This window comes from Triticum aestivum, chromosome 4B (genome assembly GCF_018294505.1).
Source record: "Triticum aestivum cultivar Chinese Spring chromosome 4B, IWGSC CS RefSeq v2.1, whole genome shotgun sequence".
Classification (NCBI taxonomy): domain Eukaryota; kingdom Viridiplantae; phylum Streptophyta; class Magnoliopsida; order Poales; family Poaceae; genus Triticum; species Triticum aestivum.
In genome coordinates this window covers 673,425,871-673,442,065 of record NC_057804.1, presented here as the reverse complement: position 1 = coordinate 673,442,065, position 16,195 = coordinate 673,425,871, and the positions used below count along the sequence as shown (strand labels likewise).

The following is a 16,195-nucleotide window of genomic DNA, read 5'->3' as shown; positions in this document are numbered from 1 at the left end:
TGGAGCGGTGCGAGCCGCAGTGACCCGCCGAGTGTGGGTGTGGGCGTGGGTGGGTGCGCCAAACCTTGGTTGGTTCGGCCGGGTCGCACTTCCCTCATTCATTCATTCCCATTCCCATGGTGCGTGCGTGCTTCAACCGTGTTGTGTTTTGGGACCAACCCAACCCAACCCAACCCAACCAGGCCATCACAATTTCATCTTACCCACCTTTCTTTTTCCTATCCCTAAGAGCAACTCCAACGGAACGACCCATTTCGTCCGCTGCCGTCCGTTTGGGTCGGCGCGGACACAAAAGGAGGCCCAACGCGCCGACCCAAACGAACGCACGTCCGCTTTTCGTCAGCAGACGACCCATTTCCGGCCTAATTTTAAGGCGGATTTGCCTCGGCGCGGACACGCGACAGACGCGCACACGCGCCCCTACTACTCTCCCCGGGCCCGCCGGTCGGTGGCAGCAAGCACCATTTTCCTCAAAACCCTCCCGCCCGTGCGCGCTCCCGTCCAGCACCCGCCATGGACGACGACCTCGACCTCGACGCCGACGCTGGCCTTGCCTTCCTCGCGCTCGTCCAGCATGAAGACCGCCCCCTCCGGCAAAGTTAAGCCACGTGACCCGCGCAAAACCGCCGCCGCGGCCAAGCCAAAGAAGGCGCTGACGCCCGAACAGCGGGCGGCGGAGTCGGCCAAGAGGAAGAGTCGGAGGCACGCAGCGAACGAGAGGGGTGAAGCCGTCGCGGCTGCCGCCGTCGCCGCCACCGCGCAGCAGGAGGTCACCAACCCCCGCGTCGCGACGGCAACGAGGGAGGCGCTCTACATGCTAGGGTTAAAACCTAGCCAGCACGGCCTCGTCAACGCCGCCATGGCCAGCACCGGCTCATCCGCGTTCCCTCGGATGGTGCTGCCCCACTCGCCCCGCGCGTCGGCATGCACCCCGATACCCGGCTTCCACGTGTATCTGCAGGCCTCGCGCCTCTCCCGGGAGTGCTCGCCCGACGTGAGCGTGGTGGCGCATTCCACGCCCGTGCCCGCGTCCATCGACCTCAACGCCACACCGGTAGCCGGTGGCTCGTCATCAGGAGGCGCGAGAAAACGCGCACGGCAGATGCGGGCCGACATGCTACCCGGCGCCCGCAACCTGTTCGACGAAATGCCGGCCGCCGGCGACGAGGCCTACATGCAGGCGAAGATGGATGCGGAGAAGCAAGCCAAGATGCTTGAGTTGGAGGCGGAGAAGCAAGCGAAGATGCTTGAGATCGAGGCCGCCAACGCCAGGACCAAGGCCAAAGAAGTGGCTCTCGCAAACATGATGACCAGGGTGGAGATCATGAAGGTGGATCTCAACACCGTGTCGCCAAGGAAGTGGCCATGATTCGAGAAAATGCAGGCCGACATGTTCAAGTTCACCGACAAGTGACTTCGTGGCCGCGAGCGCCTTCTTTTTTGTATGTCGGCTTGTGCGCTGGCATGACCACAGAGCCGTGATGGCGTGGTCGAACTCAAGTCCCATCCCTTTTTTGTGTGCTGGCATGTGTGCCGGCCGCTGGCGCGTGCGTCAGCGTGAACTGTGTGGTGCATTTTTTGAAGCCGGCAATGTATGTCGGCGCTGACATGATGATGGCATGAGACATGGCCGCTGGCATGATTTATGGCCGTGGGCCATTTTAAAAATTTGAGTGCGGACATGAAAATGGGTCGGGGCATTGGACGCACCGCCGACCCAAATGCAAAATAGGGCGGACGTCGGGCGGGCGGCCGACCCAAACGGACATAAAGCGGACAAATGCGCTGTCCGTTTGGGTCGGCCCGTTGGAGTTGCTCTACAAATATTCTTCTTTGTGTTTTTCGGGTGAATTCCATTTTTGTAACTCCCAAAAAGATTTATACCTATTTTTTTTCCTCGGTAAGGTTCGTATCTAGGTTTTGTGCGCTTCTAGTAATTCATATTCCAAAGTTTTCGTGCTAAAGAGTAGGAGCTTTCAAATCTGATTTTTCTTCTTTGCCAAAAGGAAGAAGCAAAAAGGGTTTTTTTAGCAGAGATAAAACGTATGGGTTTGGTCATGTGTGCTTGTTTTCTTGTGCTTCTTGATACATACATACATACATACATACATACATATATACAGTTGCCCCGTGCGACAGGAAGCACACGCATAAAGGATTAATGTTGTGTGCCGTACGCGGGCGGGCCGGGCCGTCGGTGTACCTAGCGAGCGACCATCCATCAAGTAGCGACGGACGGACCACCATATCCAGTGCATGCATGTTGTACGTACGCACCGCATCGTGGATCTACCTACCTACCTACTCCCTCCCTTCCCCTCGCTCCGCCGGCCGCTGGCTAGGCTAGGCTAGGTAGGTACTCACTCTATAAAGAAATATAAGAGCGTTTAGATAATTAAAGTAGTGATCTAAACGCTCTTATATTTCTTTACGGAGGGAGTACAACATACAACATCGAGTACCACTGTCAGTCAGTCAGTCAGTCCGTCCATCCATGCCAATAGAATCACGTACGAGTATTCATGTACTAGTATTTTTTCCCGTCAAAAAAAATTCATCCCTCGAATCTCGAATGAATGTATCTAGCATCAAGTTAATATAAGATACATGCATTAAAAAAACTTGGAACAATCTATTTTGGACGGAGGGAGTAGGCACGTAAGGTAGGGTACACCGACATGTTCGCCCGTCCGTGATTCAATTGCATGGAGACACGGCTCTCCAATCCACTCAATGCGATGGATGTGAGGCTGCATGCATGTGTGTGTGCTTCCCTTGCCGTCGGTCGGTCGGTCCGTCGGTTGGTCCCTACAAATGTATGTATGGGACAGAGAACCAGATGGTCCGTCGGATCCAAAAGGGACAGCTCAGATCAAAGCATTGCAGCGCTGGTACTGTAGCTCATTCAAAACCTACAAATATCTTTTTTCTTAAAGAGGCGCTTTATTACTTAAAATTTTAAACATTACAACCGCCCTTTGCATAATTAAGATGCACCACAGCTAAACAAGGTCCTCTCATGCAAACGAAAAATGAAAAGGCAAAATACAAAGAAACATGTAGAATCCGTATAACGCCTAAAGCAGAGGGGGCCCAATCCTAACATCATTGCTGCCACCCATGTTGGGTAAAAGTATCCCCTTGCCATAGCCTTTAAACGTGTGCACACCTCCGTAAACAGGTCTTGATTCTACACGCGTTATAGAGAGAACCATAAACAAAGAGCCCATGCATCAGAGAATTAAAAATATTATCATTTCTACGTAGCCAAAGCGACCGAATAACGACAAGCGCTCTCACCCTAAGAAGAGTTCTAAACTTATGATCAATCCCATGTGACCAGTTGCCAAATACATTAGCAACACTACAGGGATGATACAAGCGAGATGTTATTTGAATGACTGACCATGTATAGGACATGCCAATATTTGCATTGGAAGAATAAATGTTTTATTGTCTCATCATGGTGACAAAAGATACATTACAGACTTCCATGACAGTTCCTCTTAATAAGATTATCTTTAGTAAGAATGACTCCGCGACAAAGATACCATGCAAAGGTTTTATTCTTAAGAGGTATCTTCATTTTTCAGATCTTCTTGTTATTATCAGCTGGCACATCAGATTGGATTAACACTCTATATGTAGACTCCACTGAGAATTGTACATTCACATGGAGGTTCCATCGGAATACATCAGACCATGTGATAATTGCACCGTGGACAACTGCTGGAGCAGGAAGTTCCACGATTGGAGTCTGGGTCCAACTAAATCTCATCTAAACGTCACATTTGGCAGAAATAATTCCATTACCGTGTCGATAGTATCACCTTATAGAGCCAGATATTGTTTCCGGAGTGTGGGATTTCCTAGCCACTTGTCCTCCCAGAATCTAATTTCCGAGCCGTCCTTAATCAAGAAGAATCCGTAGCTGAAGAAATATTTCTTCATAGCTATTAGGCCCGCCCAAAAGTGGAAATCCCCAGACTTTCAATACACTTGGGATACCACCTTGGACACACTCCTTAGTCGATATTTCTTTCTCTTGCTATCTCCTTGCCAAAAAAACCTTGATCGAAAGTAATCCAATCTATGTAAATCCTCTTTTGGCAACTGGAGTAACCTAGTATTGAATTTATGAGGACTAATCGACCAACCTACGAATATGTGAAATGGGGTGGTACGGCAGGGTGAGACATGCCATCCGATATCTCACGATGAACAACATTAAACTTGAGAGGAGAGGAGAATCAACAGACACAAATACTAAATCATGTGTAAGCATGGTTATTAAGTAATAAAGCGCCCCTTTCCGAAAAAATGGTTATTTGTTGGGAAAAAAGGCATTGATGTCGAAAAAAGAAAGACGTGACAATATTTAAACAAACACCCTTTATTTAGAAAAAAAAATGTATACCATTCCATACATAAAAAAATGCCAGATCATAACACCAGATGTTGTCTGCTCTCAATATCTCGGCAAAAATGCATATTATATAGACCTGAAAATTCATTTAAAAACGAAGGATATGAACCTGCGATGATTCCTCCTTCCCCACTTGTCATCACATCTATAGAGGCATAAGTGGTGAAAAAAGAAAGAGAGAACGCAACGAACAACACCGCTGACGAGACACATAAAGCGTGTCATCACATGCCCGATCGATTGACATTGTTTTTGGGAAAGAGAAACATGCATTGAGAAAGAGAATTAGCGACTACATATCTAATGAAAAATTCAAAATTGTTTACGATTTTCCATATTCCTTCGGGAAATTTTCAAGTTTCGAAAATTGTAAGGATTTAGAATTTTCTTTGAGAACTTTCTTTTTTTTAAGATTTTCAAAATTTGTTTGGAGATTTCATAATTTTTTTCAGGATTTTTAAAAATGTTTGGAAAATTCAAAACATTTTCTCAGTGTTTAAAAAACATATTCGCGTTTTAATTAAAAAACCAAATAAAAAACTAGAAAAAGTAGAGTCGCTATATTCCTTTTCTTGAGAAGAAACCTAATCCCTATGGTGTTGTCGCTACACTTCCCTGCTGATAGGCCAGCCCACTCGGCGGCCGACAACTTTGACGCAGAGACCGTCAAATAGGGAGTCCCGTCATTAATGACCAAACGCGCACCCTCTCGCTGGTATTTCTCTGAACGCATTTCCCATCGGTTTGTGAAGGACTGGTTTTTCTTATTTAGCTCTTTTGTCAGTTCTATGTTACTTTTTAAGGGTTTTCTATATTTATTTTTTTCCTTTTCCCATTTCCTTTTTTGGGGTTTCTCTTCCCTTTTTTATTTTCACTTTTTATTTTATTATTTTTAAAATACTTGATTTTTACACAATTGTTTTTTCAAATTCGTAAATCTGGTAAAATTCGTGAATATTTTGAAATGCACCAACTTCCTTAAAATTCAAGAAAATATTTTTTTAACTAATGAATTTTCTAAATTCATATTTAAATAAAATCATGAGTAGTTTATTGATTTCATTGACATTTATTGAAATATTGAACTTTTTTGAATTTTACGGAAATTGTTTGAATTTGTGACATTTCTTGAATTTTGCAAACATTTTTTAAATTTATGAACAGGTTTTCAATTTTTAGATCATTTTCCAAAGTTGTTTACATTTTTAGATTTCAGGCACTTTTGAATTTATGATTATTTCCCTAGTTTGTGTACATTTTTGGAATTTATTTATAAAATAATAAGAAACACAAACGAAAGAAGAAAAACAAGGCCCTCGCACCACGCATTGGGTTTAGGGTTTAGGCTCGCTTTTGACTGATGTGTCGTTCATGGTCCTTGATCCCATCCCCGGCCAAGCTACATGTGGTTGTGCTCTTGCCAGGATTCTTTGTTGTTCTGTTTCCACAGGATCCACCCCTTCATGGAGCACGACCACTCCATTGGCTCCATGGATGGCTTCCTTGCTATTGATACCACCAAGCATCGAAAAGGTCACACCTACAAGCTGATTACCCCTTGCTCAATGATGTGGTGGAACTCGTGGAGCTTGATGCAATATTCTATTAGTAATTCAAGTCCGTCCCGTGTGATTATTGGAAAATTCGAGCCTTTTCCGATCTTGGAGCCTCCCAAGTTGATTGCTACTTTTGGCCCATCTCCGACTGCCCAAGTTGATGGAGTGTAGTTTCTTGGAGACATGGTAGTGAGCATTGAATTTGATATATATTTTTACTGCTCTTTAAAGGTTTTGATTATTTTTTACAAATACCTATGTATAGTCTCTATATGTATGCAGTGGTCAGTGTGAGTAATACTGTATTACCTCTGTAACTAAGTATAAGAAGTTTTTTCAGTTCAAAACGCAGCAAAAATGTTTTTCTTAAGTTGACACAAGATTGTATCCATTAACAGACACAATTGTTATTCATTAATTGCAAGCAAAGTACTCCATGCTTTTAGGTTTCATCTCGCATTCCACTAGGGATGCATGAGTGGATGACGCTTGAATAAATTCTTAGTGACTAGGCTAGGCTAGCTGAACATTACATTGATTCTCCGCCGCCGCCGTCGTGCTCCTCCTCCAAGACTAGCATCACAGCACACGATGTTGTGCGCTTCTCTCTTGTGAGTTTTGCTAGGCAACACAACACACGATGATCTTTTTTTTTTTGAAACAGAGGCAAAAGCTTTGCCTTTTTCATTAATAGAGAAGGAGATAGTTGCCCGGTTAATTACAGGAAAACCGTGCGAAAACCGGTACATCAAGGGTCAAACCCACACACAGACCCGACAAGCCAATCAAGGACCCGCAGATGACGCGCTACAAAAGCCATCCCGCGAAACAACATGCGGACTACTCCGAGAATAATAAGCACAGGAGAGGAAGGCACATACTAATGGCTAACATCATGACATGCGGTCCCCACGCCCGAGGCGACGCCTGCCAGTTGGTTGACATTCTTGATCTTCGCTGCATTGACAAGGTGAATCAACCCTTGGGTGATCGCAGGCACGGCAGAAAGGCTTTTGATCAGCTCGATGAAGACATGTAAAGTGTTTTGGCCCTCAAATGCCGATGCGCATCCCGTTGCAACGCCCCACACCTCATTGGAGGCAGAAGTAGGAAGGCTAAGCTCGGTGGCCACCTTGTCAAACAAGGCCATAGACTTGACCGACGCATGCTGCCCTGCAGACTCCACGGCAGCAACATACCCTGAGGGCGCCAACCCAACCTTGTCGCCAATGCCATCAACACCTTTGCTCCCATCTTTTGGTAGCGCCAAACCATGAACAGCAGTGCCTAAGGAGCAAGGTCCCTGCAAGGAGGCTGGGCTCAACCCACGCTCACGATCAGACACCTCCGCCTGCACCAAGAGGTCGGACGCACGTGCCAACCACAGGCACAAAGAGTCCTCCAGCTTGCGTAGCGGGCGGAGCGCAAACTCAACCAAGCTTTGCAGCTCCGCACGAAATGAGACAAGCATAGCATTATCAAATGTCGCAACACCCCGATCAACAGAACCTTCGCTTGGAGCTTCAACAATCCTTGCAGACTCAGGAGCTTGCACACACACTGCAGGAGCAACAACCGAAGCCCAAGAGCGCCCATCTGAGGAAGGGCGAGGCGGAGCTGGGGGATCACGCACACAGTGGCGAACAACTTCGACGGAGGAGTGACGCAGAGAACAATCCCTCTCACGGTGTCCAGAGCGAAGACAAGTGAGGCATCGAAACGGGTCGCGGCAGGACGCAACCTTGTGGTCCGGAGCCAAGCAACGGAAACATCGACCACGGGTTCTCCTCTTGAATGTGTCGGCTTGCACAGACCTCGCATCATGAAAGGTCGGGGACGCGGAAGACTTGCTGCAAGGCACATGACAACGGGGACGACGCCTTCGTCCGACGTAAATCCAGGGACTATCCCCGGATTGTGCGACCACAGCTTCCGCCCGATCGCAAGGATAGCAGCAAGCAGACGACGCACCGACCGCACCAGAGCATGAGCCTTCGACAACAGACGTTGCCGTCTTCGGTGGCGCCTGGTCCCCTTTGCCAGAATCGCCGTTGCCACGATCCTCGCCAGAACCCTGGCCATCTGCATCGACCAGAGATGCCCACGGCCCTGCATGAGCAACATTGGCGTCAACAGAGCACAGGGAATACTGGGAGGCAGCCGGCGGCAACCGTGGAGCAAGCTCCTCCTCTCCGTCGTCGTCGTCCTCCTCCTCGCCAGCGGAGCTCCAGAGGGGCGGCGGTGGCACTACCGACATCACCAGATCGGGAGGATGTTTGCCCACATCCTTGAGAACAGAGCAACAAGGCAAGCGCTTCATGGTGCAGGGAACGATGGCCGGCGACAGGGGGGCCAGCTCCACACCCCCCTCGCCATGGACGGCAGAGCACCGGGAGCCATGCCTGGCCCCGAGCAGCACCCCCATCACATCGCCAGGAGCATCACTCCGGAAAGCCGGAGGCGACCGAGAGACGGGATCCAGATCCGCCTGATCTGGATCGAGCGGGGGAGGGGCGATGGGGATCGACGCCGGAGGCTCCGGCAGCTGGTTGGAAGGGGCGCCGGCCAAGGTGGCGGGCGATGAAATTAGCCACAGACGCATCTCCACGTGCGAATTTATGTTGATGAGTTTTATTACCATACACATATGTACATTTACACCTTTATCCGACTTTTTGAAGTCTAGAAATACTAACTAATAGTTTCGGTAAAAGAAAGGCTACCTGAGCCCGGTATCCATACCCAGTTTTGGCAAGCCGACTGAGCTATCAAAGTATGTTTTGAGCAGGGCGGAATGCGGATAAAATTGCTTATAAAGTAGTACCTCCGACCTGGTTTATTGGTCCCGTTTGTAATCTGTCTTAAACTTTGACCAAATATTTAACTAACAACATGTTAATGCATGTGAACAAAAAATTATATCGTTGGATTCATATTTAAATATAGTTTCTAATGATATAATATTTTTTGAAATGCATGAACATTTTATTAGTTAAATTTATGGTCAAGAATTGACACAAAATACAATAGAGATCAATAAAGCAGGACGGAGGTAGTATGTAGTATTCTTTTGAAAAGATGTCACATATGATATTGAATTCACGCATAGTAGTCGTACAAATCACAATCACAAGGTGGAAAATTCCACGCGATGGCGACAGGTCTCATCCGCATGCCACTAGGCAGGTGAGGATGACTAGGCCTAAATAAATTCTTCATTTAGTGACTAGGCTATACTACATCTACATGCTAGCTGAACATTCAACATTAATTTGGGTGATTTCGTTGTTTCTCCGTGGATGGCTAGCAACTTATCATCTGGGTGAGTTTTGTGAGTTTAGCTAGCTAGGCAACACAAGACAATGATCTTGCACGTATGAAGATGATTCATTCATCTTGGGAGCCTACTTCCTGCCGGCGGCCCTTGTATTGGAGGAGGAGGAGGAGGAGGAGGAGGGCGGCGGCGACTTGGAGAAGTAGGCGTCGGGCTTGAGGAAGAGCTCCTCGAACTGCTTGTGCAGATCCTCCAAGCTCTCGCCCTCGCCGTCTTCCTGCTGCTGCTGCTGCTGCATGGTATTAGCATTGGTATGGTGGTGAATACTCCTAGTTCATAAGTAAGTAAGTAGTGCTCTGCTCTGCTCGGTAAAAAGCTCCATGATATCTACTATAACTATTTACTTACGTGTGGGGGTGTGTGGTTCATGGCCTCCAGGATGTCTCCCAGTATGTCTCCTGCACCCTAATATACGTATAAGTAAAATTAAAGCACCACGGTGAACCAGCTAATCTTTGGCCGACGTGTATATATTACCATTGATTTGATTTATATAAAAGTAGCAATAAAGAAGAAAGCAACATACATACATAGAAATCAGCATACCTCATCGTCGGCGTCGCTGTCGTAGGCTCCGACGTCGTAGAGGATACGCTTGTTGGGGTCCGACAGAACTGCATGCATCTTCAAGTTCATCAAAACAAACCACGTAAACATTCCCCCCTCTCTCTCTCGGCTCATCTCTTTCTCGTGCTCGTGGGTACATAAATAAATATATATAGAGAGAGAGAGCCACGACACAAGACGTACGTACGTACGTACTCGTATGCAGCAGCAGCAAAGCCTCACATTCTCTCTACTCTAGGGTAGGGTAACAATGGATGTCAACGTCAAAAGCCAGAGGAAGAGCAATGAATTTACCACCTGCGTAGGCTGCCTGGATCTTGTGGAACCTGGCCTTGGCGGCCTCCGCGCCCCCGGACCCGGAGCTGCCGCTGGCGCACTTGTCAGGGTGCCATTCCTGCCAACCATGTCTAGGTCAAACAGAGCAACAAGTGAAGAAACAGAGGAATCATCTACTCCCTCCGTTCCAAAATAAAAACAGAGCGTAGAATAGCAGAGCAGATATGGAATGGAATGGAAATGAGTGGAGGCGACGGACCATGGCGAGCTTCCTGTAGGCTCCGCGTCGGCGTACAGGCCACCTCCGCAGCCGGCCATTGCAACCAACCAACGACCTTGGATGCTGATCAGTCGCTTCTTCTCTCTCGAATGCTTGTCTGCCGCAGCTACCGCATGGCCGCCTACTTATAGGCTGGACAGGACAGGAGGCCGGGGGGATGTATGTCTATGTCCGCCTCCTCGCTTGCACCAGCAACCGGGCAGCCCAACTAGACATGAGCAGCAACTTAGTGGTAGCTAGGCTAGGCTAGATTAGCTAGCGGCAGCCGCAGCCGCAGTAGTACGTCCGGCCCCCAGGCGATATTTTCTCCCGATGGCCGGCCGATGCCGATGTCGATGTCAATGTGTGGCCGCGCTTGCTTGCTTGCTTGCTTACATCGGCATCGGCATCCCTGCATCACCATGTGGGCATTGCTGTTTGTGGCTGTGGTGCGGTTGCTGTCTGTCTGTCGAGCAGCATCGCGTCGAATGGTTCTCTCTGGTAACGGGACACCTGTTGCCCCCTGTGGTTCGTCACTAGTTGCTGCAAACCAAAGCAGCTCCGTCACTCACTCCGACTCAGGTGAGGTCAGTGAGTGAGTGAACCCTATCCGAATTTGGGAACATGCAGCTGGCCCTCTTATGGAAACAACAACAACAAGGTGTAGTAGTAGTAAATTAGGTCAGTGGGGTCGGCACGAGTCAACGATGTCGGCATGGTATGGGGGGCCCCTCCCAAGGTGCAACGTACTCGTATGCTACAGCTCGTCTGAATAGAAAAACAACTAGATCATGATCGCGCGCGTTGCTGCGCCAGTATATATTTTTTGGAATATTGTGTAAATATTTGAAAAACGTCAAGAAAATAAAGTTACATAAAGGATAACTTAATTATTCACATAATGAGAGACTTTCTGTACCGGTATACTGTTTCTTAATTTATATATACATGAGATAGGCATCCCAACCTCACCAACTGAGAGACACAAAAACGAAGAACTTTATTATGTCAACCCCACCACGAAAGAAGCATACGGACATGACCAACGAATTATCCACAGTTGATTTGCAGATAATATATATACGGATACTTCATAGCATGCCTGACTTAACCCCCAAAGGCTAGGAATGTCCGCATGTGCATCACACATTAACCCCAAATATTTTTTTTGATGGTAATTAACCCCAAAATATAGTGATCAAGAATCTCACAATTTAGCCCAGCGGGTAGATAGAAAAGTAGTGATCAAGAATCTCACAATTTAGCTCAACGGGTGGGACAAATAAGTCCTTGCATAAAAAAAAGTTCAGAGACTTTTTTTTTAGAATCAAAAGTCCAGAGACTAAAGCACGAGCAATGCTCACGGCCGCTGAGATGAACACGTACACCTACCTTTTGGGCTAGGATCTCGTTTTAAAGGCACGCACCTGCCAGCCCAATAAGCACTCTTGGCCCAAAAAATGACAGTTGGCCTAGATAGGTCCACGGAGCAGTGGCCCAAGAGAAACATCAGGACATCAAATTAGAACTGATCGGACGGTTAGCGATGGCAAAGCGCCGTGGAGGCTCCTAGCTAGTTCCGTTATACTGTTTCTTAATTCTTCAGGTTCAGTGAACTCAACATAGTGAGCGTACGTATGCATGCATGCATGCATGTGTGTTGCGCAACCGACTTGCCCTCTTGGCCTCTTATCTTGGCTGCAGGTGTATTCTTAGTTTGGGTGGAAGAACTTCATTATCTTCATCCAGTTCATCGTCATTATAGTGTTGTGGTGTTGGTGTGCTTGGTGTGATCGTGTGTAAGATGTACTTCCTCCGTCCGAAAATACTTGTCATCAAAATGGACAAAAAAAGATGTATTTAGAATTAAAATACATCTACATACATCCCCTTTTATTCATTTTGATGACAAGTATTTTCGGACAGAGGGAGTAGTAGTAGTGGGTAAGCTCATCAAGCAACTTTACAAAATGAAAGGGAAAATGTGAAGACCAAAGATGTCAACTAGTATAAGTATAGTCAATTGCACATCGGCCGGTTGGTTTGCTTCTCTCCAAAGTATGGGAGATTTTTCAATCTTCGAAAGAAGCCTGTACTAGGGTACAAGGTTACCACAACTTTATGCTTGTATGCATCCGAACAACGTGCACTCGATCGTACGAGCACAAACAATGCGAGCAACCAAACGCATGCGTAGAAGCGTTGCTACAATACATGAAAAGGATATGCAGGCAACCAGTAAACATACAGATGATGATTTTTTATCTGCATATGTTCAACTAAGTCCTTTTTTTTTTGCAAAGATGTGCAAAGTGACGAAAATAATGAGAGCAACCAAACGCATCCCTGCTGATTACGTGCGGCCCGCCGGATGCGGATGGAGAATCGAAAGGTTCTTAATTTCTACTCTAGTAAGTGGTAGAACACGTGGTCGCACGTGGTACGCCATTTGCTGCACGTGTTCAGGTGACTAATAACCCTCAGGCTGGTCATAGTGGGGAGTAACATATACTAGTATCATGCATATGATACTAATGTATGATACTACATCCATAGTGCATAGTATCATAAAATAGTATCATAGGTGGTCTCATTTATTGTCATGCATAACACATAGTAGCATAATATTTATTATGTTACGGTATCTACCTATGTTACTATGACCCTCTCTCTCTTCTTTAATTTCCTGCCACGTAAGCATGTTTGCGAGTCCCAAATATATGATACTAGTTATGTTACCCCCACTATGGCCAGCCTCACTGGTCTCGGGGCAAAGAGAGGAAAGGTATATGTGTGGGGCCAGGGGTCAACGAGGGCGGCTACTAGTAGTACTAGTAGGGCATGGGGGTCCCATCCCATCCCATCCCAAGGTGCAATGTACACTACACTAGTATACACTAGAGCTCGTATGAGTATGAGTATGAATAGAAATCATGTGTTCAGTTAAGGTGCACCCAACAGATGAAATGAGAGTGCATGCATGTAGGAGTATGTTTTGTACCGACTTCCCCTCCCCTCCATTTATGAGACCAAGGAAGTACATGCATGATCAAGTGCTGGTCGTGGTCGTGTGTGTTCATATGTGAGACGAAGGAAGTACATTTATATTTCTATTTCTTTGCGGAGGGGGTAGGTACGTACGTACGTACGTACGAGAGAAGATAAATCTGACCTGTTGTAAGTCGAACTAGAGATGAGATGCGCGAGCCGGAGCAGTGAAGATGTGGAGCCTGGAGATGAGTTGAGGTGATATTTTCGTGACACACATCGGCATCACTGCATGCATCAGCTTCTTCTTTCTTTTATTGTGGTTGTGGCGCCGTTGCTGTCGACGAGAATCGAAAGCTTCTTCTTTCTTTTCTTTTCTTTTTCTTTCTAATGCGCCCACGTGGTGCGTCGCTTTCTGAAAGCACCCCTGTCAGGTAACAAACATTGCCTGAATCGCAAAAGCCCCTTCTTTGCCACCATACATACCAGCATGCAACGGCATCATCTATATATGACATCCAGTAATCCTAGAGCAGACCAAACACTCGGTGCACGCTTGCAGGTAAATAATATTTTTCGGACCCAACTGACAATAGGACATTGTGACTAGACGGGTAAGTGCCACGATGTAAGGATCGCCATGCATGCCCAGATTGTACCATGCATGCAGAGCCTTCCATATATAGGAACACCTTAATCTTGCTTGGGATTTTTAGATTTCATAAAATGTCCCACACCGGGTTTGGTTCAGCAGAGGCGCCTTGCCCATCCTCTCTCTTCTCCTTCGTGTGCCCAACTGATGACCCCGTTCAATAGGGCAAGCAGAGCGGAAAGAGATTGAAATTAAACGCTTTTTCTCCTGTGCCACGCCACAAAATCCTCATGCAGATGTGGGCTTAAAGGGATTGCCAGAATACTGCTTGCATCAATGGGTAAGAAAATATCTCTAATAAGTTGTTCGTTCTACTACCATTCTGTTGACCTTCGTGTCTGTTGTTTACAGCATCTATATCTCTACTCAAAGGAAAGAACTTGGATGGCTCTCCCCTTCCCCCCCCCCCCCCCCCCCCCCGCGGCGGCCCTGGTGTCGGGCGATGCTCCGGCGGCGCCCCGGCCTCGTACTCCCTCCTCCTCCCCATCCCCTCCGCGTTCTCCCCTGGGCTTCGCTCCGGCACCCCGCGCTTCCCCCTCCTGCTCTCTGGCCTCGATTCCTCGCTCTGTCCTCCTCGCCCCTCTTCGGGCTAACAAGTTCTGGGCTCTCGACTCGGACGGCTCTGGCTCGGATTCTGAGGCTTCCTCTTCCCCTCCGCGGTCGTCCCCGGCTCGCTCTCCCCCTGTGGCTGCGGTGGCTGCTCGCCGGCCCAAGTTTGCGCCCGGTGGGCGGGGGCGGCCTATCCGGCCTTCCGTGGAGTCGGACGGGTGGCGCCGCGTCTCGCGCGGGCGGCGTCATGCTTCGTGCTGGTCTCCGTGTTCGGATTCGCTGCTGTCTGTGCCGGAGTCGGCCTCATCCTCTCTGATGGGTTTGCGAGCTGGCGTGCCTGCTAGTTCGTCCTCCGGTGCGGTGGCGGCGCCGGCGCCGGTCCCAACCCTAGATCTGGTTGCGGGGGCGGCGTTGTTGCCCCTTCCTATGGTGCGGGCCCCGGTGGGTGCTGCTGGGCCTGGTGGGCCGGCCTCGGCCTTGGCCCTGGCGTCCCTTTCTGAATTCCCCCCTTCCTTCTATGGACCCTGGGCTGCGGGCGGCCCAGGTCCAGCCCACCTCTTCTGTTAGGCCGCGTACCGGTCCGGGCTTGGCTCGGTCGGGGTATCTATGGGTGCGGAGAGGTGCGGCTCCCCCATTCCTAGGGTTTCCTGCCTCCTCTTCAGATCTGCTCCGCCACCGTTTCCCAATCCGGCGCTTCGACAGATCTGCTCCCCCTCCTCCCCTTTCCCTACCCTTTGTTGTGGTGGCGGCGATGGACCGCTCCCGTGCGTCCTCAAGTGAGGCGGTTTCCGGGCAGAAGCGGGGCCGTGGTGGATCTGGCGATGTGGATGAGGATCTGGAGTTGAGGCGGCGCTCCGCACGAAGCTTCAGGCCTCGATCGCTCCGGAGGCGGGGTCGGCGGCGTCGTCCGTTGGTGTGTCTCCTCGCGCCTCCGGGTCGGGTCCGTCAGCGTCCCATCTCCCTGCTTCTGGTGCTCCTTCGGCAGCGGCCGATCCCTGGGAGGTGGCGGCGGCGGCCAGTCGGGAGGGTTCGTCGGGGCCCGCTCTAGCGCCCCCTCCGTTGGGTGTTGCTCCCCTGGGCGGCGCTCCGGTGCGGGCTCAGGCTGGTGGTGGGCCGTCTCGTTTCTTCCCCAGAGGCGCGTCGGGGGCTCCGCCCCGGCGTCCCGTAGGCCCCGTGGCGGGGCGGGGCTCCGGCTCTGGGCCTGCTACGGCTGGGGATGGCATCCTCCCTCCTCCTCCTCGTGGTCGCATCCCTTCCCAATCCCAAGTCTCCAACCCCATCCTCACTTGCTTTGCGTGTCATCGTCCTAGCCACTTCCAATCGCGGTGTGAAAATCCTCCCTTCTGTCTCATCTGCCGGGAAGACGGCCACCTTACGGTGGACTGCCAGAATCGTGTCAAGCCTCCTTCATTTGTTCATTATGGCACCGGTCTTCCTGGATGCTCTTTCTTCGCTCTTGATAGGGAGATCCCAGAGGCTGCCCCCATTCCTTCCCTGTCCAATGTTGGCATTATCTCCGTCCAGGATAAACGCATCTCTCCTCAGATCCTCCTAGATGAGCTTAAGGTTTGGGACGAGGGTGGATGGG

At 49.1% G+C, this 16,195-nt stretch overlaps 1 protein-coding gene across 3 annotated transcripts; it reads right to left on the bottom strand.

Annotated features, from left to right (window-relative positions):
* Positions 1 to 9,050: 9,050 nt before the first annotated feature.
* Positions 9,051 to 10,780, bottom strand: LOC123089868 (chaperone protein DnaJ). Of its 3 annotated transcripts, none has more exons than XM_044511425.1 (5): positions 10,419 to 10,780; positions 10,181 to 10,277; positions 9,863 to 9,930; positions 9,665 to 9,721; positions 9,051 to 9,548 (listed from the first exon to the last, which is right to left on the bottom strand). In XM_044511425.1, the coding sequence occupies exons 1-5, from the start codon at positions 10,419 to 10,421 to the stop codon at positions 9,387 to 9,389; spliced, it is 387 nt and encodes a 128-aa protein (XP_044367360.1). In that variant the 5' UTR covers positions 10,422 to 10,780; the 3' UTR covers positions 9,051 to 9,386. The 3 variants fall into 3 exon arrangements, with proteins under 3 accessions (XP_044367360.1, XP_044367361.1, XP_044367362.1); XM_044511426.1 differs by having other exon boundaries at positions 9,051 to 9,542; XM_044511427.1 differs by having other exon boundaries at positions 9,051 to 9,539.
* Positions 10,781 to 16,195: the final 5,415 nt, after the last annotated feature.